At 44.2% G+C, this 24,929-nt stretch overlaps 1 protein-coding gene across 7 annotated transcripts in view; it reads left to right on the top strand.

The window, feature by feature from the left end:
- Positions 1-35: 35 nt before the first annotated feature.
- Positions 36-24,929, top strand: part of pnpla6 (patatin-like phospholipase domain containing 6) — a 51,202-nt gene continuing 26,308 nt past the window's right edge. For 4 of the 7 annotated variants that reach the window (XR_007194117.1, XM_048248336.1, XM_048248337.1 and 1 more), the window contains exons 1-20: positions 36-104; positions 4,353-4,441; positions 8,495-8,560; positions 9,532-9,619; positions 9,777-9,859; positions 11,452-11,543; positions 11,743-11,883; positions 12,344-12,503; positions 13,762-13,842; positions 14,376-14,504; positions 16,612-16,692; positions 17,374-17,506; positions 17,945-18,019; positions 18,226-18,326; positions 18,550-18,732; positions 19,587-19,664; positions 20,469-20,674; positions 22,553-22,684; positions 23,801-23,924; positions 24,599-24,712. Coding sequence is in view for 6 of the 7 variants with exons in the window: in XM_048248336.1 (XP_048104293.1) it covers positions 4,397-4,441; positions 8,495-8,560; positions 9,532-9,619; positions 9,777-9,859; positions 11,452-11,543; positions 11,743-11,883; positions 12,344-12,503; positions 13,762-13,842; positions 14,376-14,504; positions 16,612-16,692; positions 17,374-17,506; positions 17,945-18,019; positions 18,226-18,326; positions 18,550-18,732; positions 19,587-19,664; positions 20,469-20,674; positions 22,553-22,684; positions 23,801-23,924; positions 24,599-24,712 (2,112 nt within the window). In the remaining variant the exon portion in view is untranslated. The remainder of the gene's footprint in view (positions 105-4,352; positions 4,442-8,494; positions 8,561-9,531; positions 9,620-9,776; positions 9,860-11,451; positions 11,544-11,742; positions 11,884-12,343; positions 12,504-13,761; positions 13,843-14,375; positions 14,505-16,611; positions 16,693-17,373; positions 17,507-17,944; positions 18,020-18,225; positions 18,327-18,549; positions 18,733-19,586; positions 19,665-20,468; positions 20,675-22,552; positions 22,685-23,800; positions 23,925-24,598; positions 24,713-24,929) is intronic. The other 3 variants (XM_048248340.1, XM_048248341.1, XM_048248338.1) reach the window with 3 other exon arrangements.

Raw genomic sequence — 24,929 nt, 5'->3', positions numbered from 1 at the left:
TGGTTATCGTGAGATCTTAGCACATAGTGGGTGGAGCTTTTCCAAGGCATATATCCGGTATGTTGTTTGACAGAAGAGTTTGAGAACATCGGAGGTCAGGTGAGGTAAGCGGCGAAATCCTCAATCACATTTAATATGACGTGTCCTTCAAATAAATACTGTATTCTCTTGGACAGGACACGAGTTTGGGTAGTTGTCACCGCCGTTCGTCCATCCCGTAGTCTGATTTCTATGAATGAGTGTAAATTTGCTAGCATGCTAACCTAACCTAGCTAGCGTAACGTTAGCGAGATGCAATGCAAGATGTGTTAGTGTATCTTGCCACATTAACGTTAACTTAACGTTAGTCCCTGCAGGGGTCGAAATACAATAGCATCGATTTGAAGTTAACGGTAGCTACTATTTGAGGGAAGTCTGCTGTGTCTGATGCAGAATAACGGAGTTGGGGACGCAGGTGTAACGTTACGTTTCCCGTTCAGCATAATTGTCCTTTGCTCTGTGTTCATGTTTTTGTTGCGTGGATCAAGCTAACCTAGACCGTTTAGCATGCATATTAGCTTGTTAGCTGGTAAACCGAAGAGAAGATAATGTTGTTTTGAAACATATTTGTGATAACGGGGACGGATATAAGGAGGGACACACGGCGTTTTGATCTCAACCGTAACGTTAATACAAATTTGAATAAGAGACATATTACAGCTTATGGATAGCTAACAGAAATGTAGCCTAACAGTGGTAACAGTTACCATTGAACGTTATTAACGTTACGATACCTGTCGTTAAATAGAGTTTTGGTGCAGGGAAGATGGATGGATGAGTTCAGGCATGTCAGAACCATACCCATACCAGTCAAAATGAGATAATATTTAGGACTGTTCACGTTTAGACTTCCGTTGTGGAGGTGTGTTCGTTCTTCTGCTCTTCTGCTGAAGCTAGATATTCTCAAGCTGGGACACAATTGTGACATTTGACTTGGGGCTATGAACTTTTTGTCAGAGCTTGGTGGTGGGGATTAAAAGTCATATTTCAACATACACAGCATGGCAATTCCTAGTACAAAGTTACAAACCGTGTGTGTGAGACAGAGGAGTAAGGGGTTGTAGCTTGTGCATATCTCTGTCATAATGCAGGGAGACACTGATTGTATTGTTTTGGGAGAACAATGCGGGACAATTCACAGGGAGGTGCTTGGTGTGACAGTAGGGCTACATTATGAGCACAGAAGGGAGAAATCAATTCAGCACATTTGCACAGTCGGAGACTAAACACAGATGTTTCATCAGATTCCTTGGGGACGTTTACATTGTTACAGACAATCTCATTAGCCCCCAACTCTCATAGTACTTAGTGGAAATGGTAGGCCTAAAAGGTCTGGCTGAACTGATCTACAAGAATGTTAGTGATCATGCTGAAATCTTATTAAAATTACTGATAGCCTGACTGTTGTTTTGTTTTTGGTTGTTTGAGTTTGTTCACTTCTATGTGTATTCTGCCACAAAAACTCTTTGTGTGTGTGTGTTATCCCACACATTTGACTCCCTGTTTTTGCTTCTCCTCTTTGTTGTGGATGCTGGTAGACTGAATAGCGGTGTGTGTGCAGGGAGGGGAGGGGGCTCTGTTGTTGTGCCTACTGCTTACAGAGTGCTGTGCTGTGCTGTGCTGTGCTGTGCTGTGCTGTGCTGTGCTGTGCTGTGCTGTGCTGATGGCAGCAGCTCATCATCAGTCAGCAGCCCAGGCAGCGGTGGGTAGATGAGCCGCCCCCAAAGAGGTGCAGCTCTGTAACCTGACTCCACATTAGCGGCCAGCCACACGCTGGCTGTATTTCAGCCCGACTGCAGTGTGTGTGTGTCGGACTCCTGCATTAGGGCCTCTCATGGCACCATAGAGGAGGGTGAAAGGGCTGCGATGACCGTCAATATGGTGGCTTTTCAGAGCGGCCCACAGAGCGACTGTGGGCGACTGCGTTTGGATATTGGGCGGTGTGGGGGGACTGTTTCCCACAGCATTGAATTCCATTTGTGGTGGTTGGTTTGCAGAATTAACTTGAATACAACAGTTTTTAACAAATTAGCACAGCGTGGTTGTGAGATGCTAACCAGATTTAAGCACAATTTAGTACAACCTGGAAAATCATTGTGTGGTGCCGGTCAATGTTGATATTGTGGTGGGCCGCCACAAATACAGTAAGTCAATGTATGGGAAACACTGTGTTGGCTGTGGGCTTACCCATGTTTTGAAGTTACCAAGCTTTCTTTTGGTTAAGTTGTGCCCTGATCTCTTGCCACACATTATAGAGAGAGAGAGAGAGAGGGGTAAGGCATCATCACACAGCAGGAGAGCAAATGGGCAATATGAGGAGGGGGTGAGGAGAGCAAAGAGGATCATGTCCAGCAGCCAGATGCTGAGAGGAGGGCTGGGGGGTTGCTGCAGGGCCATCTGGGTTTGGATTGTAGGCTGTGTGTTTGTACAGTGCATGGGGGGATAATATATGTGTGCGTGGGTGTAGAGATGGATCTGTTGGGGCTTGTGTGTGTCTGTGAGCTCATGGTGAGTCTTTGTGTGTTGATGGTGCCTGGTTTTGTATTTGTGTGTGTGTATGATGTATGATGCCACAGTTTAGCATGCTTAGCCTGTTAACTGGTGAACTGAAGTGAAAATAACGTTTCTAAAAACTGATTTGTGAGGATGGGTGAACTTGGATGCCTCACGTTTTGCTCTCATCCGCAATAAAACTATGAACACTTGACATAATTGAACTCATGAGGGATGTGTGTTTGTGTGTGTGTGTGTGTGTGTTGAGGATGGGCCTGTGTGTGCAGGTGATGTAGTGAGTTGTGTTGTGAGTGAGTGTTAGGCCTATCTGCAAGTGTTTTGAAGATGACTGACACATCCTGTCGTGGGGGGGATGGGCTTTCACCAGCAAAGCTGTGTGTTGAGACTTTATCACTAGACCCGCATGACTAGAGTCCACAGATTATTTTCTAAAGGAATTTCACATTATTTTGTTGTGGTTCATGTAGCATCATTGTCCATGGACATTTTGGCTGTTTTTTTTTTTTTTTTATAACCAACCAATTATTTTCATTTATGGATTAAGAGTTAGGCTTGTCTTTAGCATGTTCTTTGTGTAAAGCGCTTTGTGTTAGCATGGTGGTGGTAGCATAGTGGTTAAGGAGCTGGACTAGCATGTATTGCCAGAAAAGTTGTGGTTATAATTCCCAGCTGCTAGTTGCTCTGAGGAGACTGGCCCTTGTAGTAATTGACATATATGTCACTTTGGATAAACGCGTCAGCCAAATAAAATAAGTCAGTAAGTGGGTTCTATATAGTAGTAGTGTTCCATTCTGTCCATGAAAAATGTGCTAGGCTATATAAACTCTATAAACTCTATAAAATATACTTTATTTACTTATGATGAGCCTCTCATGGGGTATCTCATATTGTGTGTGTGTTTTTTTTAATGTCCCACCTGAATCAATAAAGCAAGGGAAGGTATTCATTGTTCCACAAAGTTCCCTAATGGTTATTTGGCTTTTACCTTCAGGTTCCTAGATGGTCCGTTTTATGACATGATATTCAGTTTGAGGACTTGGTATAATGGCCTGTTGGATGCACATTGGACGTCCACTGGATGTTGTTGTCAGATAACATCTCTCTGGCGTGCTTGGTTTACTGTTGTTGTCAGGCTGTCTGGTGGCAGGGATTTGCATATTATTAAACTGTGTACTGCACAAATTCATAGGCTGATCTTAATTTAGGCCGAGGTCAGCTATAGGAGGGTGTAGGCTACCTTCATGTTCTGGTTCGAGAGTTCCCATTGGCTGGTGGCTCCATGCAGGCTTGAGAGTTGCAGTCAGAGAAGGAGCGTACAGAGTGTAGAGAGCACTGGTGGACTCTGTAGCCGGGTCAAAGGGTAGTTTCCCAGGCGTGTGTGTGTGAGTGAAGTTGTACAAAACACTGACACTGAAGTTTCAAAACCGGAAGACAGGACAGACAGGCAGGAGCTTTGTGCGTGTTTCTGCCTGAGTGATTTGTGGTTGTTGTTTGTGTCGCCTAATTCTGCACTTCGTCTTCGACTACGTCTTACGCCTCTAATGGTTTGCCCGTGATGAAAACATTCTCTGTATGTGAGAGGGAATGCCTGTCAATGTTTTGGTTCACTGGTTAAGCAGTCTCTGAATTCTGCTATGTGTCGGGTTGTGTGTTTGTTTATAGGTGTGTGTCCGAGTGTTTGCGTGTTTGCGTGTGTGTGTGTGTGTGTGTGTGTGTGTGTGTGTGTGTGTGTGTGTGTGTGTGTGTCAAGCATGGCAGCTGCACGTGCATGACTGCCCTCCTGCCTTGTTGTGTTGCAGCCTTGTTTGATGGACCAGCCCTGTGACGCGGTGGCGTGGTTAGAATGGGACAGAGCACTTCGGGACAAGAGTCCCCTGATCCACCAGAGGTGAGAATGCGGTCAAGCCCCCAACCCCCCCCCCCACACTTACCTATTTACTACTTACCTTCTTCCTTACCTTTTAACTTTCCTAATGTCTTAAAATTATGCCTAAATGTCATTTGAGATTAAGTAGCTAGATTTAATGCTTGACTTTGCCTAGCCGTAAGATTGCATTATGGTTCAAAAGGAGAATTCCTTTGTGATGCATAACAAACATGATAAAGTTAGCTGTTGCTTTGTCTAGGATGCAACCTTGGTTGAGATTAGTGTCGCTGATAGTGGCGGCTACAGCATACATTCCTATAGGCCTATAGCCTTGTTATGTGGAATGGAATCCTATCACGCTCTTATCTTAGAGATGCAATGCTACAGAACATAAACAAGTCCTTGCACCGCACATAGCCCACAGGACAACTGAATCAGACCATAACTGGACCCCTACGGGATGATTCTTTAATGGCCCAGCAGGTCACAGTTTAACTCATTGAATGCCAAGCTGTTTTCGGGAGCTTTATCCTAGAGTGCCAGCAATCTAGACCATTGTTGATGATTTTTGTACAGCCACAGCATATTCTGTGTTATAGCTATGAACACATACAATGGCTCGATTAAAAGGTGAGACTTTAAGCTCTCGGTGGGTGCAAACCGTGTATTTCTACACGCCTCTCTTCCTGAGAAATCCCAAGCTAAACAGTGGCTAGTTTTCATCAAAATCGCTGTTTTTTTCTAGAAATGGAGATATAACTCCTTTGTTTGTGTAAACTTTCCGGGAAGTGATCAGCGAGACCTGGCGAGACTGCCACCTAATGATAGACCCACGAAAATGGCCTGGTTTTGACCTGACGTGCATGCGTCACTGATTCGACCCAAAGCGGCAACCGAGTTATGATAAAATGTCCAGATTGTGCATTTTCATGAGTTTTCGATCGTCATATATTTAATTTCCAATCATCACAGAGTTCCCAAAATCACATATAAGGTGTGTTAGAGTGTCTAGTTTCGTAATTTACAAAAAAAAAAGCTAAAAATGTATTATTACGTTTTTGGCACTCAATGAGTTAATGTCCTATGACTCAAATCGAATTTGCAACTTAACTGTAACCAAAACCACATTTGAAAACATGATTCAGCTGAGTTACTTACAGATCTTCCAGGGTGTCCTTTGTACACTCCAAACCTTACACCCCACACAACATCCTCAGATGACTTCAGAAAGAAATCTGCATTACCTTTTCTAACCACTTTCCAATCTAATAAAATAAAGTCCAAGCAACTTTACTGTAAACTTTACACTAATCACCACTCTCAATAACCTGAAGCCCAAACTTTTGCTGTATGTTATTTGTTTCCCCCTCCTTCTCCCACTCCCACTCCCTGTTTGTGTTTGTTTGTTTGTTTGTTTGCTTACTTTGTTTGTTTGTTTGTTTGTTTTATCTTCCCTCTCCATGTCCTTCTACACCCCCTCCCTCCACATCAGTCTCTGCTAAAATGCCATAACACAACCTCATCCAAGCCCACCCCGTCTCACCCCCACCCAAACCCACCACTGCTAGCCTGCCTATATTTCACTCTCCCCTCCTAACACAACTGGCCTCCATCCATCCATCCATCTCCTCCTCCCCGCTGGCCTCTGTCCCATTCTCTCCACTGCAGTCCCACGCTAGTCTCTCTTCAAACCGTCCTCTTTCTACAGTTAGCCTAGCTGTTACCGTAGCTGCTAGCCCTGTCCTTGCCGTTTCTGCTTGTCATTGATGGCAGTCACTATCTTGGCTACTGGCGCCTTCTTTTGCCATTGTGATTAGAATGCTTTTTCACCTAGCTGTTGATGACTTTACTGAGTGATTTTGAAGTGCTGAGTAGTTCTGATATGGCATCTAATGTGGGATTTACTGGGCGGAGCATGTTGTCACGCCTTGTGGTAAACACTGTATTTGATCCAGGATCAGTTTCACTTAGTCACCTTCTGCCCTTCTCTCCACTCTCCATTGCATCCTCATAAACATGCTTATCTCATGGATGTTAAGACTTGCTTGCCGCTCGCCTTTGTCTTTGCTAAGGGTGGAGGTTAATCTCCCAAGGCTTTTCTTCTTGTACAATCTCTCTTTCTCTTTCTTTCTCTCTCTCTCTCTCTCGCTGTCTCTCCCTCTCTTCATCTCTTTGTTTTGCGCTCTCTCTCTCTCTCATTAATCTCTCTCTCTCTCTCTCATTAATCTCTCTCTCTCTCTCTCTCTCTCTCTCTCTCTCGTTGTCTCTCCCTCTCTTCATCTCTTTGTCTTGCTCGCTCTCTCTCTCTCTCTCTCTCTCTCTCTCTCTCTCTCTCTCTCTCTCTCTCATTAATCTCTCACCCTCTCTCTCTCTCTCTCTCACTCACTCATTTTCCCTGTCTTCTCTCCCTCACTCCATTTTACTCTCCCTCCTTCGCTCAGTCCACTTTCTTTCCGTCTTCCTGGCCGTCTGTCTTCAGCTCACATTCATAGCCAGACTAGAGAGGGCTTTTGTCCTGCCTACAGTGCACTGCTGTGCTGTGGTGGTCAGCTGACGTGAGCCAGATTGTGTCACGTTTCAGCTGACCAGCACGGGCATAACCAGGCAGACCAGACCAGGCAGATTCCTTCTGCTTTCTCTCTGCTCCTCTGTTCCTCTCGTGTTCCTCTCGTGAGCTGTGGTGTACCCGACCCCTACAGTCCCAGTGGCACCAGGAGGCCCTGTCTGTTTGTGGCCCGTGTGATGTTATAGCTCCCTTTTAGAGAGTGTGTGTGTGATGTTATGCTATAGCTCCCTTTAGAGAGAGAGAGAGAGAGAGAGAGAGAGAGAGAGAGTGTGTGTGTGTGTGTGTCATGTGTGATGTTATAGCTCCCTTTAGTGTGTGTGTGTGTGTGTGTGTGTGTGTGTGTGTGTGTGTGTTGTTATGTTATATCTCCCTTTAGAGAGAGTGTGTGTGTGTGTGTGTCATGTGTGATGTTATAGCTCCTTTTAGAGTGTTTGTGTGTGAGTTTCAATTCCTTTTTCTACCTTGCACTCCGACTTTCAATATTAGGCTGTTGCTGGTTTAACTTGGAGACTCCTCATAGAAAGGAGACGTTGCTACCCTATATACAAAATATTGAGGCGTGACCGATTAACAAACTAATCGAAACAAGATGTGCACCTAGTGCAATGTCGCTGAAATTCTTTTGATGAGGTTACAACGTTTTGTCATGCTACTCTAGAAGGTCTGTTGAGTAAGAGGAGTTTGATGGCAGGAAAGCCATGACAGACAGATAATGTAGGAGCGTTTGAAGAGAAGAGGGGAAAAGTGAACAAGGAATGAGTCGAGCACAGATTATGTAATTGGTGCTTTTTTTTTGGGGGGGGGGCGGGTATGAGTGAGAAGATAATGGGAGAGATGTTGGACAGGCGAGAATACTGCATTTCTCATCTGCTCGATATCACTCAGATGCATGTCTGACTCAAAACAGATGGGATTGTCATGTTTTCCCGTTGCACCCGTGTTCTTGCTCTTTTTTCCTCGGCTCGGTCACTGCCTCTCTGGCGCTAGTTCTCTTGTTCTCTCATTCTCACACAATCTCTCCTTCTCTATCTCTGCTTCGCCAGTCTCTCTCTCTCTCTCTCCTCCCTCCAGTGCATTCCTTCCTCCCCCTGTCTCCATAGTCCTCTGACTCAACAATAATTTTCTCTGGCTCATAATAATCCTGCTTATTCTCCTGATGCTCTCCCTCCCTCTCTCTCTCTCTCCCTCCCTCCCTCCCTCTCTCTCTTGCGCACTCTGTCTCTCTCGCTCTCAATTATCAATTAAGGCAATGTTATAATACTAATAACATATGATTATAAATAATAATAATAATATGTATAATCATATGTTAATTAAATAATGATTTACAAAATATGAAAAACAAAAATATAAAAAAGAAGGAATTGCTTCCCAAAGTATGAAATAAATGGATCTCTCTCTCTCTCTCTCTCTCTCTCTCTCTCTCTCTCTCTCTCTCTCTCTCTCTCTCTCTCTCTCTCTCTCTCTCTCTCTCTCTCTCTCTCTCTCTCTCTCTCTCTCTCTCTCAGCAGGACGGCAACTTTGGCAACATCAACATCAAGAGCTTTGTGGAGGACCAACTACAGACCAGCATGGTCAGTCCGGCATGGTTTTTATGCCTCCTGTGAGAATGAAACCATGTGTGTCACGGTTCCCACGCGCCTCGAGGGCATTAACACAAACAGCAACAAAGCAAACAAGCAGTTCGCTTGTAAAACTTCTACCATATATTTGCTCCAACCATTCACTAACCCAGCATATTCTAATTAGCACAGCTCCTCAGCCAGGTAAATCAGCTTTTTAGTGAAATCACCTGCACAGGTAGAACTAATACATGGTAGACCTTTTACTGTCTGAAGCTGGACTTGTACAACTCTGGTGGTTGCAGTGTTTGGTTGCAAGTGTGTAGGTCTGTTTGTTTTGACTGGTCTGTTTGTGATGCCAAAGCGTACCAACTTATTGTTGAGCTAGAAATACAATGCCAGTCAATGGAAGAGTGCAGTGTGGCTGTGTTGAAGACAACTGGAAGCCTACTGACCTCAACGTAGCACCTTTCAAAGGCGCAGTCAGCGATTACGCAGGACGTTTTGTTTGTTTATGTTTGTGTTTATATTGAAATTTATTAGCAGACGTTTCTGTCCAAAACAATGGATGTTATATTTTATCCAACGACCAAACAAGCCAGACCAGGGAGGTAGCTCACCCCTCCCTTCAGTATTCCCAGAGAAGTTCCACGCAGGGTTTTGTTTTTGTTTGGGGGGACATGCCCCAGTTTGTTTCCAGTTTTTTAGTACCTAGGCTGCCTACAATGGAGTTTTTTGTGTACTCACGGAACAGGCAGCTAGTGGTCATGAGGAGATGTTGCTGAATGTGACAAAAAAATATTACAGGCTTGAAATGGACCACGATCGCTGACTAAACCTTTAAGTTAATTATGTTGACGTGATTCTGTTGAATTGTCTTCCCTGGGAGGATTACATCTCACTCCCCTGTGCCATCTCTACAGTTTGAGGTAACCTAATGTAACCTGCTTCCTGTGTCTTCCCTGTGCTTTGTACCCATACAGATGTTAGGCATTGTGATTGGCGCTGGCATCGCCATCATTCTCATTGCCATCCTGATCTTCTTCGTGATGCGCAGGATAAAGCTTCGAAGTGAGTCCTCGAGAAGTTGTTTAAATGTTTTTTCATGCTTTCCATCAATTTGTTCATTAGACCGAATTTAAACACACTTACTGGTGCCAGTTGTAGGCCTACCTATGTGTTTTTCAACAGTAACATTATGTGCCAAAAACATTTGACTCTCTTTTAGACTTAGAATCCCAGGAAGCCCCCAAATACCGTTTCCGGAAAAGGGACAAAGTCATGTTCTATGGACGCAAGATCATGCGGAAAGTAAGTGCCATAAACCGGAATATGGATTTCCTGTAGTTTCAGCCTGGAAATCATTTGTGTTTGTCTCTGAGACAGACAAACTGACAGAATTATACCCAACTGAGCTATGCCTTTCTCTCTCAATCTATTTCTCCCTCTCTTAAGGGGTGTGTGTGTGTGTGTGTGTGTGTGTGTGTGTGTGTGTGTGTGTGTGTGTGGGGGTGTGTGTGTGTGTGTGTGTGTGTGTGTGTGTGTGTGTGTGTGTGTGTGTGTGTGTGTGTGTGTGTGTTGGGGGGCTTGCTCTCTGAGGGGGGGGAGGATGGGCAGGTTGTTTTTAAAATATGGAGGTGCACTTGACAATAGTTTTATTCTGTAGTATTTAAATATCCAATATTGTTCTAATAAAGGTGTGTTAACCCTTAGAACCCTAAGCTGTTTTTTGTTTTTAGGGCATTTTCACTACCTTTATTCATAAGGATTTATTCTGGTCACACACACATATTATATATTGTTTTTTTCAGGAGAGTCTAGGCTATCCAGATCTGCCATCATTTCATGTATTAATACTAGCATTGATTTTATTTAGATTTTTAAAGAATGTATTATAAAAATTCTTATATTTCGACATGTATCTCACCACAGCAAGCTCACAGCTCTACATGCATTTCATGTGTGTGTAGGGCAGACTGTCCTGAATCGGGCAATATAATTGCCATGTTGGAGGGATACTCTGGGGCTAAATAATTTACAGAAATATGTGCTGTGTGATTTACAGGAAATAAATGCCATTTTTTATTTAGTGATGAAAAATGACCTTTCTGCGCTCCATATCTGTGACACGAACTGATCTGACCTGACTTGACCCGAGGTTGCGTGTTAGCCTGCGTGCCTATGTGAATGCAGTCATAATAATTCTCTACTTTTTACTGCATTGTCATGAACAAAGTAAAGGCAAAAAGGTGTTTATATGTTGAACAAATTGGGATGCAATGTGAGCCTTGAATTGGATGCCATGCAGGAATTTGCTAGGATCTCAAAACCAGAATATGAACATGCTTTGCCATAGAGAAACACATGATGGCTTTGGATTATAAACATGCTTTGCCACAAGAACAGACAAAAACGTGGGGTAGGTCCAGCTATATGAAGTTATTATTTTGCTGTCACTTCGTCTGTTTTATAACCCAGAAGGATACTTGGTACTTGGTACTAAGAGTACTTGGTATCAAATGATGGCCCTGTGCCCCCTCTTTCATCTGATATGCTTGCCATATCGATGCGATCACAGGTTCGTGAGTAATTCAAACGAGAGTAATGGGTGAGCAGGTGAACGCAGAGAAGTATAGACTAAATATGATGCAATTTGATTTTAAGTTCATGATTATTTTTTTTTGTTTAATTTTCATACTTGATCGTACATACAAGTGTGTAGTCTCGTTGGAAAGCCCCGCTTCTGCTCTGTCATGCAATAAAGGTTCCATCTCGCTGCGATGAACAGTTCCGGAGCAATGTAACAGAGAAGAAAGGGTGTGTTTTTGACGCACTTTACGTCAATCGGGTTCTAAGGGTTAAGCTTCTCTCTCTCTCTCTCTCCCTCCCTCCCTCTCCCTCAGGTGTCCCAGTCTACCTCATCTCTGGTGGGGACAGCATCGTCCTCACGCCCCCGCCTCAAAAAGAAACAGAAGATGCTCAACATTGCCAAAAAGTACGAGTCCTCTCCAGCATGCCCCAAACCACCAGCACATGTTTTTTTTTAGAGCTGCTGGAAAGAGCCCAAGGCTCTCCACTCCACACCACACCTGCTCAATAAAAATACCAAAAATGTTGTCTTCTCTCTCTCTCTCTCTCTCTCTCTCTCTCTCTCTCTCTCTCTCTCCCTCTCCCTCTCCCTCTCCCTCTCCTAGGATCCTGCGTTTTAAAAAGGAAGTGCCCATTCTTCAGATGAAGGAGCCTCCTCCATCAGTGCTGGAGGCCGACCTCACAGAGTTTGACGTGGCCAACTCGCACCTCCCCTCAGAGGTGCTCTACATGCTCAAAAATGTCCGGTAAGTGTGTGTGTGTCCAAATGGAACCTCTCCCTAATTTGCCCCTGAACAGTTCAAGATCCCAGACACATGAAACATAAGTCCCTTAAAACAACACTGTTGACCTATACAGTCTATAGCCTTGTGTGTGCGTTTGCAGATTTGATGTTTTTCGATTTTCCTGTGTATAAACAGAAATAGCCCATCAGATGTATAACTCTTTGTAGTGCTTTATTCTGATTGGTTGAGGACTTGAATGGAAAGTTATGTATATTATTACCTCACTGAACACACCAAGCCATTTGCTCCATAAAGACTAGCTGGCTGTGTGCTATCTTCATGCCCCTTTGCATACCCCCTTTGTCTGTCTGTCTCTGTGTATATGTACCTTGCATTGCTATTTTGCATAAAAGCCACTTTAAAAATAAAGATTTGATTGATTGATTGATTGATTGATTGATTGAGTATTATCCCTGTGCAGGGTGCTGGGCCACTTCGAGAAGCCGTTGTTTCTGGAGCTGTGCAAGCACATGGTGTTCCTGCAGTTCCAGCAGGGCGAGTACGTCTTCAGGCCCGGACAGCCGGACAGCAGCATCTACGTGGTGCAGGACGGCAAGCTGGAACTCTGCCTTACCGGACAGGTGGGGAGCACCTGTGGGGAGCACCTGTGGGGAGAGTGTGTGTCTGTGTGTGTCTGTGTGTGTCTGTGTGTGTCTGTGTGTGTCTGTGTGTGCAAATTTGCCAGTACTTGTATCACATATGCAGACAGCCGTTTTTAATTGCGATTTAAAAGTATTAAAGGAGAAATTTAGACTCGTTATCATCCAAAAATAAACCCTAGGTTTAAAAAAAAAAAATGAATTCCTGCTTTAGTAATCTGACCGCACTCTTAGTCATGGATGGTGGAAATAATTAGGAATGGTGAGCGCCACATCTTGATAACTTTACATCTTAAAACTGAAAATGGCTGTGGTTAATATGAGCTTAAACTGCATTCTTTTGTAGGACAACTTAAGGTAATTTAGGCTAATTTGTGTAAGCGAGTGTAATTTGCATTGTGCTGAATCAGCACCTTTTTTATGGAAGGGGGCCACTTCTTGTACTCAGCACTTTTCGGAAAACAACGGCCCAGATACTGTGTGAAGCACAAATTACACATGCGTAATGTTGAAGTAATAAAACGTTCAATTCTTGGTAACTGAATAAAATAACAGCGAAAGATAAAATTAGTTATAAAATGACAGGGAAAGATTAAAATTTTGCCTAGGTATATAAATCTGACAATAATGACCAGATGAGTGAGTTGAGTGAGTCGTTATACATGAGTTGTAAATTATTCATTCTGTGTCAACAAATGGCACACCGTGTTTGACTCGTGTAAGACCTAGTGAGTCCGTGAACTCAACAGCGCTATGTAACCGCGAGGCTGTTCACCCTGTGGATTAGCGGCTACCTTTTCATTAATGCCAGATTACAACCATTGTGCCTGATTATGAGCTATTAACGTTTGGTGAGAGGTAAGCCTCTTTGCTGCCGACATGAAAACAAATACGGCAGAAATGGTGCAAAGGAGATGTGGGTTAAGAACGGAGGTGGAGTACCGCGACTCGCCCTCTGAGAGCGTAGAGCGCCATGTCAGCACTGATTGGACAGGTGGACGATTGATTTAAGGTGTGGATGAGTGTTTGCGTGTAACAGATATACAGCTCTGGAAAACATTAAGAGATTACTGCAAATTTGAATATGACCGTCAACTCATTCTAATGTCACTCGGCAACCGTTGGATGACAGAAAAAAAATTGCATTGCCCCCAAAATCTCATTTGTGTTTATTTTAGCAATATGTTTGTTTGTTTGTTTGTTTGTGTGTGTTTGATAAACTTGTTGACTGCCTCCACAGGATGGGAAGGACGGTGTGGTGAAAGAGGTGTACCCTGGAGACAGTGTGCACAGCCTGCTCAGCATTCTGGACGTCATCACCGTAAGTTACTAATAGTGTCTCTGTGTGTGTTAGAGACCCCGAATGTGTAGCAGACGAGCGTATCATTTCCTGCCGGCCATTCATCATCAGTCACTACTTCCTGTTCCACATGACCTCTCCGGGGCTCTGACTCACTCATTCACTTCATTCCTCCAGCTCCCATAAAGGCTTTTACGAGCGATGACTCATCCAGTCTCAGGGCTTATTGCAATTATGCAAGTGTGTGTGTGTGTGTGTGTGTGTGTGTGTGTGTGTGTGTGTGTGTGTGTGTGTGTGTGTGTGTGTGTGTGTGTGTGTGTGTGTGTGTGTGTGCGCGCATACTACAAACAGATTGCAAAATGGCCATCAGCACAGCGTGATAAGAAATGCCACGTGCACATTTGGAGTGAAATACAAAGCACGTGTGTGTGCGCGCGCGTGCATGTGTGTGTGCAAGTGTTTGTTATTCTTTTAGTGTTGATTGTTGAGTGTGTGTGTGTGGTGTGTGTGTACGCGCACGTGTGTAATTGTGTTGTTTTGTGTGTCCACTTCAGGGCCATCAGAAGCCGTACCGTACGGTGTCGGCGCGGGCGGCTGAAGTATCCACTGTGTTGCGGCTGCCTGTTGAAGCCTTCCTCTCCATCTTTGAGAAGTACCCCGAGAGCCTGGTGCGCGTCGTGCAGGTAGGTATCTGTATTTAGGTGTGTGTGTCTGTGTGTGCAAATTTGCCAGTACTTGTATCACATATGCAGACAACCGTTCAATGCGATTTAAAAGAGTATTAAAGGAGAAATTTAGACTTCGTTATCATCCAAAATAAACCTAGGTTTAAAAAAGATTCTGCTTTAGTAATCTGACCGCCTCTTGAGTCATGGATGGTGGGAAATAATTAGGAATGGTGGCATACATCTTGATAACGTACATCTTAAAACTGAAAATAAAGCTGTGGTTAATGAGCTTAAACTGCATTCTTGTAGGACAACTTAAGGTAATTTAGGCTAATTTATTGTAGCAGTGTAATTTGCATTGTGCTGAATCAGCACCTTTTTATGGAAGGGGCCACTTCTTGTACTCAGCACTTTTAGGAAAACAACGGCCAGATACTGTGTGGCTTCAATTACATCGTAATGTTAGCGAGTAATAAAGCGTTCAATTCTTGGCTGAATAAAATGCTGTGAAAAGATAAAATTAGTTATAAAATGACAGGGAAAGATTAAAATTTTGCCTAGGTATATAAATCTGACAATAATGACCAGATGAGTGAGTTGAGTGAGTCGTTATACATGAGTTGTAAATTATTCATTCTGTGTCAACAAATGGCACACCGTGTTTATTTCGTGTAAGACCTAGTGAGTCCGTGAACTCAACAGCTTATGTAACCGCTGAGGCTGTTCACCCTGTGGATTAGCGGCTACCTTTTCATTAATGCCAGATTACAACCATTGTGCCTGATTATGAGCTATTAACGTTTGGTGAGAGGTAAGCCTCTTTGCTGCCGACATATGGCTCATCGGCAGAAATGGTGCAAAGGAGATGTGGGTTAAGAGCGGAGGTGATACAGCGGCTTCGCCCTCTGGGCGTAAGCGCCATGTCAGCACTGATTGGACAGGTGGGCGATTGATTTAGGTGTGGATGATGTTTAAGTGTAACAGATATACAGCTCTGGAAAACATTAAGAATTACTGCCATTTGAATATGACCCGTCCAACTCATTCTAATGTCACTTTCGGCAACGTTGGATGACAGAAAAAATTGCATTGCCCCAAAATCTCATTTGTGTTTATTTTAGCAATATGTTTGTTTGTTTGTTTGTTTGTGTGTGTTTTGATAAATCCTTGTTGACTGCCTCCACAGGATGGGAAGGACGGTGTGGTGAAAGGTAAAACCCTGGAGACAGTGTGCACAGCCTGCTCAGCATTCTGGACGTCATCACCGTAAGTTACTAATAGTGTCTCTGTGTGTGTTAGAGACCCGAATGTAGTAGACGAGGCCATGTATCATTTCCTGCGACCATTCATCATCAGTCACTACTTCCTGTTCCATGACCTCTCCGGGCTCTGACTCCATTCACTTCATTCCTCCAGCTCCCCATAAAGGCTTTTCTGACGATGACTCATCCAGTCTCAGGGCTTATTGCAATTATGCAAGTGTGTGTGTGTGTGTGTGTGTGTGTGTGTGTGTGTGTGTGTGTGTGTGTGTGTGTGTGTGTGTGTGTGTGTGTGTGTGTGTGTGTGTGTGTGTGTGTGTGTGTGTGTGTGTGTGTGTGATACCACAAACAGTGTGTGTGTGTGTGTCTCGGCAAAAACTTGAATTAACAAAATGGCCATCAGCTGATCAGATAAAACGCTGCCACGTGCACATTTGGAGTGAAATACAAAGCCCGCAGGCAGACGTCTTGTGCATGTGCATGTGTGCGCGAAAGTGTTTGTTTATTCTTTAGTGTTGATTGTTGAGTGTGTGTGTGTGGCGTGTGTGTACCGCGATTGCGCGGTGTGTAGTGTTGTTTTGTGTGTCCCTTCAGGGCCATCAGAAGCCCGTGCAAATGCGGCAACGTGGCGGGCGGCCGAAGTATCCGACTGTGTTCTGACTGCCTGTTGAAGCCTTCCTCTCCATCTTTGAGAAATAACCGAGAGCCTGGTGCGCGTCGTGCAGGTAGAGTATCTGTATTTAGGTGTGTGTGTCTGTGTGCCGCGCAGGCAAGTGGTAGTTATTATTGATGCTTGTGGTATGTCCCTGTCCTCATTATTGTGCCTGTCTGTATGTTGACCGCTTCATCTCTCTCCTGTGCAGATCATCATGGTTCGCCTCCAGAGAGTGACGGTGATGGCTCTGCACAACTACTTGGGTCTAACTAATGAACTCTTTAGCCATGTAAGTCTACACACACCACACACACACACACACACACACACACACAAAATATCACATAAGCAACAACATACTCCCACAAAAAGGACCAATGGGACACTGAAACACTTGATTTGTGATTCACCTTGCGCGCGCGCACGCTCCCAAAAAAGATCTTACACTTACACACACGCACAAAAAAGATCTTTTTCCGCACACACACACACACACACACTAGTTGTAATAATGAAAGCATGTATTGACACAGCACTAGGCCTACGTCATGTATCCGAGCTCCACCCAGTCGGTGTCCGATCTGCTGGTGAGCTCAGGCAGCTGGAATGGGCCTCGGTCAGCTTGCGTCCCTCCACGGCCCTCTGTATCTCAATGTTTCAATTCCAAATGGTGCTTTATTGGCATGACAAATATGACACTCATATACTGTCAATACTCTCTCTCTATCTCTTTATCTCTCTCCCTCCCACTCACTGTCCAATGCAAAGTAGCAGCATATTTGCATGAATGTGCTATTGCAGTATTATCTCTTGAGGAGCAATGTTAAAATTAGAAACACACACATATCAGTACAAGTCAGTAACAGTTGAATCTTTGTCTCTCTCTCGCTCTCTCTCTCTCTCTCTCTCTCTCTCTCTCTCTCTCTCTCTCTCTCTCTCTCTCTCTCTCTCTCTCTTCCCTCTTCCCCAGGAAATGCAGCCCTTGCGTCTGCTGCCTCTCTCCCCGCACCCCACGCGCACCAGCCCCGTGCGGCACGGCAAACGCTTCGGCAGCCTCACCGTCACCGAGGAGCACCGCGAGGCCGCCGTCAGGGAGGCCACAGGTGAGGACCCGGCAACACCAGCGCAGTCTAGTGCTGATGGACCAGATGGAGTTTTTCTGTGTGTGTGTTGGGGGTCTTGGGGCGGTCTTCCACTTCCATACTAGTGCTGTGGTGAACTGACCTCCACAACTTGAAGGGAAATTGAAATAGGACTTGACTTGACTGAACTTCTGAACTGAGCTAAAAATGCTTGGATATCTGATGTGAAATGTTATGACCATGGGATGCTCATAACTGCCTTGTCAGATACACTTACAGCATATGTGTTCCAGAATAATAGCTTGTCATTTCATGGGGAAATGCATGTGGTACTGCTTAGAGTAGGTCCCCAGAGCATTCCTAGATCCTGAGTCATGTGACTTTGTATAAGACTTGTGTATGTGTTTTGCGTGTTTATGCATAGTCATGTATGTGTGTGTTTGTGTGCTCTGTTCCCAGGAGGTGAGCAGGGGAAAGAGGGATCTACAGTGCCAACACTCAGTCGTGCAATTTCCATGCCTGTAGATATCGCTGGTAAGTGTGTGTGTGTGTGTGTGTGTGTGTGTGTGTGTTGAGAACCCTATAATCTCAACTGCTGGTTGCACAGTATGTAGAAGTAATAAATGTAGGGGTTGGGGACGTTTAGGGTGTGTACTGATTGTCATACCTCAATCTCTTTCTCTCTCTCTCTGCTTCTCTCTCCCTCTCTCACTCACTTACTCTCTCTCTATTATATGCAGGCATTCAGAAGGGCCTGCGTTCAGACTTTGACATGGCCTACGAGCGTGGTCGCATCTCTGTGTCTGCAGAGGATGGCAACACTCCACCAACCTTCACACGAGTCAGTTCCACTTCTGCTTTAGAATGTCCCCCACTCTCATGCTGACTCCTATTGTGTAGTTCATGATGTATATGATTATTATCGCTGTCATTACTATTTATAATTATGTACTATTATAATTTATAATAATGAATTATACTCTTATATAATTAGAAACTTCACTGCATTGCATACTAGTGCAGTAATTAATGTGTGCGTGTGCGTGTGTGTGTTTGCTTTGCAGTCTGTGTCCCAGGACCAGAAGGAGAGGAAGTCGGTGACCGTGGACGAGGTGCCATCCGGAGTCTACCTCTACCCCGAGGAGGAGGGCAGTCTGGAGAGCGTCTACGGGCCGCTGCCGGGCCGACCCAACGCCGCCCTGTTTGAGGAGGCGCAGAAGGAGATCCTCAAACTCATGAAGATCGAGGTACGACTGCTAGGCACGGCTCACAAACAGACCCATTCACTATGACGGCATTCCCAAACAGCATTCCATAGTGCATCCATAGTCTGATTGTTACACATTGCCAAATGTTTGGGTTAAGGATAATGTATTGTCCACTAGTCATTATCAGTAAAGAAGTCCCGACACAGGACCCCGACACGAAGCAGACAATACATTATCCCGCTTAGTATACGGCTATTTGCCAAAACGAGAAAAGAAACCTCATACAGAGGAATCTTTTTAAATTCTTTTGTTACCGTTTTGAGAAAAAAAATATATAACTTCAGATGTTGCATAGCAACGTATTACTTGCTGACTTTCACTTTCAATTACGTTCCATTGCGATAAGTGAAAGGACTACTTGCAAAATGATACGATCATCATGATTATGACCTTCACGTTAATGGAACTTTCGGCTTCATTCTGAAGAGCCGTAAAATAATTGTTAATGTTTGACACTGATTGTGCAGTCACTGTGTGTCAATATGCAGCTTTTATCTAGAGAGCCAACCGGGTTAAGGGTTCCTCTTTTCATAAGATCGGTTTGCAGTTGAGTGTGGTTGCCGATGAGTTGCAATTTCTGTTTCGTAATCAGTCCCTTCCCTCACTCGCATGCGCTCACTTTTCTTTCTTTCCCCACCCTGTCTGTCTCTGTCCCTCTGCACCGTTGACCATCTTCTCTCTCTCTCTCTTTTCTTTCTTTCTTTCTTTCTTTCTTTCTTTCTTTCTTTCTTTCTTTCTTTCTCTCTCTCTCTCTCTCTCTCTCTCTCTCTCTCTCTCTCTCTCTCTCTCTCTCTCTCTCTCTCTCTCTCTCTCTCTCTCTTTCTCTCTCTCAGGACCCTGCGTTGTTAAATGGCCGAGTGACTCTGCATCATGCCAAAGCGGGGGCAGTGCTGGCCAGACAGGGAGATCAGGTATTCTCTTCCAGAGCCGTCCCCACTGATTTGATGACCCAATGTTTCAGTTAAACCTCTACTATGTATGTTATGTATTATAGAGGTCGACATTTCTCTATCTCTCTCACACACACACTCTCTCTCTTTCTTTCTCTCTCTCTCTCTCTCTCTCTCTCCCTCTGCTCTTTGCACTGTCTCTCTGTTTCATCTGTGGTTTATTTACAAACTCTCTTACAAACTTGATTGTGACCCCACCCCCTTTATTTTACTCCCTCTCCTCACAACTGCCCTCGATCATGCCTTCCCTTTCGCCTATTCTCGTCTCTATTCTCTCTCTCTCTCTCTCTCTCTCTCTCTCTCTCATTTGTTTTCCTCTCCCTCTCCGTCTCCTCTCTCTCTCTCTCTCTCTCTCTCTCTCTCTCTCTCTCTCTCTCTCTCTCCCCCCTCTCTCTCTCTCAATTCAATCAATTCATTGTGCTTTATTGGCATGACTGTTCAGGTTACAATATTGCCAAAGCATTAAGAACAAAAAAAAAAATAAACAAAAAGCAAAAACATGGAATACTGAAAATAGGAGACATTAATAATAGTTATACTAATAAAAACAATGATAAGATGATAATGTAAATAATAGAGGGAAGAAAAAGTAGGTTAATAGAATAGTGAAATTGGTGGGGGGGGGAGAAGATGAACAACAGTAGGGGTGGAATCCCTGGCTTACTGTTGCATCTCTCTCTCTCTCTCTCTCTCTCTCTCTCGTTCTTTTCCTCTTCCTCTTCCTCTATCTCTCTCCCTCCTCTCTCTCTCTCTCCCTCCACACAGGACGGGAGTCTGCACTTTGTTCTGTCAGGCTGCCTGCACGCGTACCAGCGGATGATTGACAAGCAGGAGGCGGTGTGTCTGTTTGTGACGCAGCCCGGCGAGATGGTCGGCCAGCTGGCCGTACTGACTGGCGAGCCGCTCATCTTCACCATCAAGGCCGTGCGCGACTGCACCTTCCTCAAGATCTCCAAGTCCGACTTCTACGAGTGAGTTTTCCGCCTCCTTGCCAGGATCGAGCTGCCTCCTAAATACAATGTGTTCACTCCAGAACACTGTTGCACAGAATGCCGGCGTAATGCTTGTACATCCGTCAACACCCTTTTTCGGGAGTCAAGGAATTCATCTTTAAACTACAATATTTATTGGTCTAAGACCTCACGTTCCAGAACAATTTGGAGAAAGAAAAAAAATAAATCTTCCGAGTTCGTTAACCTCCCCTTTCCTGTCTGAAATCAGTAGCTACACCGATCACAATCACAATATCTGATAGAAAAATCACCATACTATCTGATAACCTCCTGCCTAAAAATCAGGAGCTGCAGTGATTATTTTGCTTTTGATGTCAGTGAGTTGACGTTGGATGTGAATCCACACAGTCTTGCCTGGGCATGAAAATATCTCAGAGTAATAAAGCCGTAGCCCCCGGGGGAGTGAGGTGTAAACAGGCTCACAGATGCAGGGGAGCTCAGGCTGTAATGCTCAGTTAACATAAACGATGTGTCATAGTTTCAATACACAATCCAGGACGGGTGTATGGGGAGGGCTGAAGATAACAGCAACAAAAACCTCTCACTAAGGACATTGGGGTCAGAGGGTGTGTCTCATGAGTTTCAGCAATAGGCTGGGCTAATACTAACATGCCTAGGCAGTCAGATCTGCTCAAAACTAGGGCGGTCACTTTACATTCGAAAATCGATTGCACAATCGATTGGACCAACCAACACAAGTTTCGAAAACTAAAATAGGGAATCGATTTTAACCAAATATGTACACTATTAATTTTAAACGAATTAAACAAATGAAAAAGATAGATGTAACAAAACTCAGGAACAAGCAGAAAAATAACAAAGAATTCCAAAGTGCTGTAAAGAAAATTCCCACCAATTTTACGCACCCGAAACAGCTTTTCAATCGGCTTGCTGTGCTGCTGGTGTTTTTTGCCAAAAAATTGAGGACGCTGATCAACCCAATGCGACATGAGGGATACAGTGATGGGCCCTAATAACTTGAGGAGTTCGATATGGAAGCACTTCGGGTTTGGGTATATCAGACTATGGAGAAGGACAAAGCGGTATGCAAACTGTGCAGTTGTGAGTTCTATTAAGCGAAATTTGTTTGACATTTCTAATTGTAAACGCAGCCAATGCTAAAAAACCTGCAGTAATGTTTTTCACTGATGTTATGGCAGTCCACTCTGCTTATTGTTTTTCGAGAATGTTGCACTCCTGTTTGACATTGTGCACGAAACTTCACGCCATTGTCGCCTTCAAAAGCCCTTTACGCTCGGTCCTAATGCCTGTTAGTTGTTCGTGGATTGTCCTATATTTGGTGTTGAAAATTGAAACGTCTTTAGACATGAACAATCGATTTTACAATCGATTCAATGAACAATTATGTCTCAAGAATCGAACAGGATTTTTTCACAAAAGTGACAGCCCTACTCAAAACTGTATTGAACACACTATAGAGGCAGCGTTTGCATTCACTATAGACCTGACAGCAAAGCCGCATTTGAAACATAAATCTTCCTCGGGCTGCCGTGTGTATGGCATGTGCTTGCATTCCCTGTTCAAGGCACATAAGAGTTTTTTTGACTAAAGAGAGTATTCTTTTTATTATTATTATCAGGAGTCTTGACTAGGAACTTTGTTAGACTATGTCCATTCAGTCTTGTAACTGAGTCACAGTGTTAGAGGAAATTTCATAGTACTGAGAGAGATATTTTTATTTTAGTTTTATTATATATTTTTCTATTTTTGTAAGGACACTGTAAATCCATGAGAATGGCTGTCTAGAGTTTTTGACATCTGTGTAAACCTTCTTGATGAGTTGTGTGCTGATTCGCTCTTTGGCGCCCCCTGCAGGATCATGAGGGAGCAGCCCAGCGTGGTGCTCAGCGCCGCCCACACAGTGGCCATCCGCATGTCGGCCTTTGTGCGCCAGATGGACTTCGCCATCGACTGGATGGCCGTGGAGGCCGGACGTGCTCTATACAGGTAATCCCCAAGACCTCTCGACGCGCCTGAAGGTGTGGCCATCCTCTGATCGGAGTTATGGGATTCTGAACTGTGCTGTTATATCTTGCAGATGCTGCAGTAGCTACACTCTAGAATGGACAGTAATAGATCTGTGACATTTAATAAAATAAAATAAAATAAAGCATCGTAAAATGCCTAATCGGATTCCAAATGACTGTGTAATATGCAACTCATTATGGAATTCAGAGCAATTTGTGCTGATTAGTGTGGCTCTCATGGGTGATCATTGACCACTAATGCTATGTACAATTTTCTCTCATTCCAAACCTGTGATAGATTAACTTCGGTGCAATCAATACAGCTATCGGGGCCTTACTACAGGTATCTTGGTAGACCAGCTTGACATACTGATGACACAGAATGAAATCACCATAATGACGTCAAAAACATATCTAGTGTACGTTCTGTTGTAATCTTTCAGATGTTTCAAGGTTTTCTTACTATTTATACTAGACTGTGTTGCTGTGGCTTGATTAGATCATTTGCTTTAAGATGGCTGACTGCCTTGCTGACAGTCCACTAGTGTTGGCCTCAGCTGTCAGCTGGTATTCACAAATGACTCGATTGTTCTTGTCTGCTTAGGCAAGCCCTCCATTATTATGCTCAGGACCTTGCTCTTCCACAGAGGTCATGCAAGGTCACAGGGACATTAAATGAACCCTGGTGTTTTTAAAGGATTCAACACAAACTTGTATGGTGTACAAAAAAAAATCACTGATCTAAAATTGCAACAAAAGCATTTTTGTTGACGTTCCCACATTAAATGTAAAACATCATTGTTGAAGTGGATGCACAGTAAAGCAGTGTGCGAGAAAGATCAATTTTGGCCCCAGCCGTGGCGCAACTGGCTGGGGCACCTGCACCGTACGCCGGCGACCCACGATTCCCGCCCCGTGGTCTTTTCCGGATCCCACCCCGACTCTTTCTCCCACTCGCTTCCTGTCATTCTCCACTGTCCTATCAAATTAAAGGCATAAAAAGGCCAATATATATATATATATATATATAAAAAAGAAAGATCTTTAATCTTTAAAGGATCTTTAAACTAGGTGCTTCACGCTTTTTTGTTCTCAGGCAAGACGATCAGTCGGACTGCACCTACATCGTCCTGAACGGCCGCCTGCGTTCCGTCATCCGCAAGGCCAACGGCAAGAAGGAGCTGGTCGGGGAGTACGGTCGCGGTGACCTCATCGGTGTGGTGAGTGACGCAGCGATCCTCTCCGCTGTGCTTCTTACGGGCTGATGACCCAGGCAGATAGCGCAGGCCTCCGGAGAGTGGTTTCACAAGATGTCCTCTGGCCGTGTCTCGGTCTGTATCTCTGCTTATCTGTCTTTGTTTACAATGACTGAGATAACAAGGGATAATGTGGTTTTACAAAGGGCAAGTGGCTCATAGTCTCCAAACAGGGCTACTTTTTACAAGCCATTGTTGTTTTAGAGGATTGTGCCTAATTCCTTCATTTGAGACCATTTAGAGACCACTACTACAGTAAGACCTTCTCAACCAATGATCAGCTTTGTATTAGGGAAATGGAAATGTTATCAGATTAAATTGATTTTGGAAACTAAGTTCACTTTGTCTTGTTTTGCCCTTTCTGATGGGATATAAGCTAGATGTTGGTAAAATAAACGTGGAATTGAAAGTTGAAGGAACGCGCCGATGTTTTGGGAAAATAGCTTATTTGTCATCTAACACAGAGTTGGATAAGAGAATACACACCCCTTTGTCTCTTTTCCATGCGTGCAATAGCCCAGTGAGTGACACTGTTAGCCTAGCTTCGCACGATTCACAGGAAGTGGATTACACCAGCTAGCCTACAGCTAACCTGTAGCTAACAGGGAGCTATGCTAACCCATCCATATCTCCCTCAGGTGGAGGCTCTGACCAGGCAGCCGCGCGCCACCACGGTCCACGCTGTGCGTGACACAGAGCTGGTCAAGCTGCCCGAGGGGACGCTCAACAACATCAAGAGACGCTACCCACAGGTACAGGGGTCATTTATTTGGGTGTTGAGCTAAAAAAGCGCTATAAGAATTTGAGTGCGCTGCCTTTAATGCCTGTTTTAGGCAAGTCACTTGTTTACAAGTCACTTGTCTTGCTCCTCCTGCTCAAGCGAGTAGGACGCATTTCACACTGCTCCTGCTTCAACTATCCTTTTAGCAATTTCCACTCTTTTTCATTCTTTTATTTCACTTACAAGCT

The sequence above is a fragment of the Alosa alosa genome, chromosome 7 (assembly GCF_017589495.1).
Source record: "Alosa alosa isolate M-15738 ecotype Scorff River chromosome 7, AALO_Geno_1.1, whole genome shotgun sequence".
Lineage (NCBI taxonomy): Eukaryota > Metazoa > Chordata > Actinopteri > Clupeiformes > Clupeidae > Alosa > Alosa alosa.
This window is presented reverse-complemented; position numbering and strand designations above follow the sequence as displayed.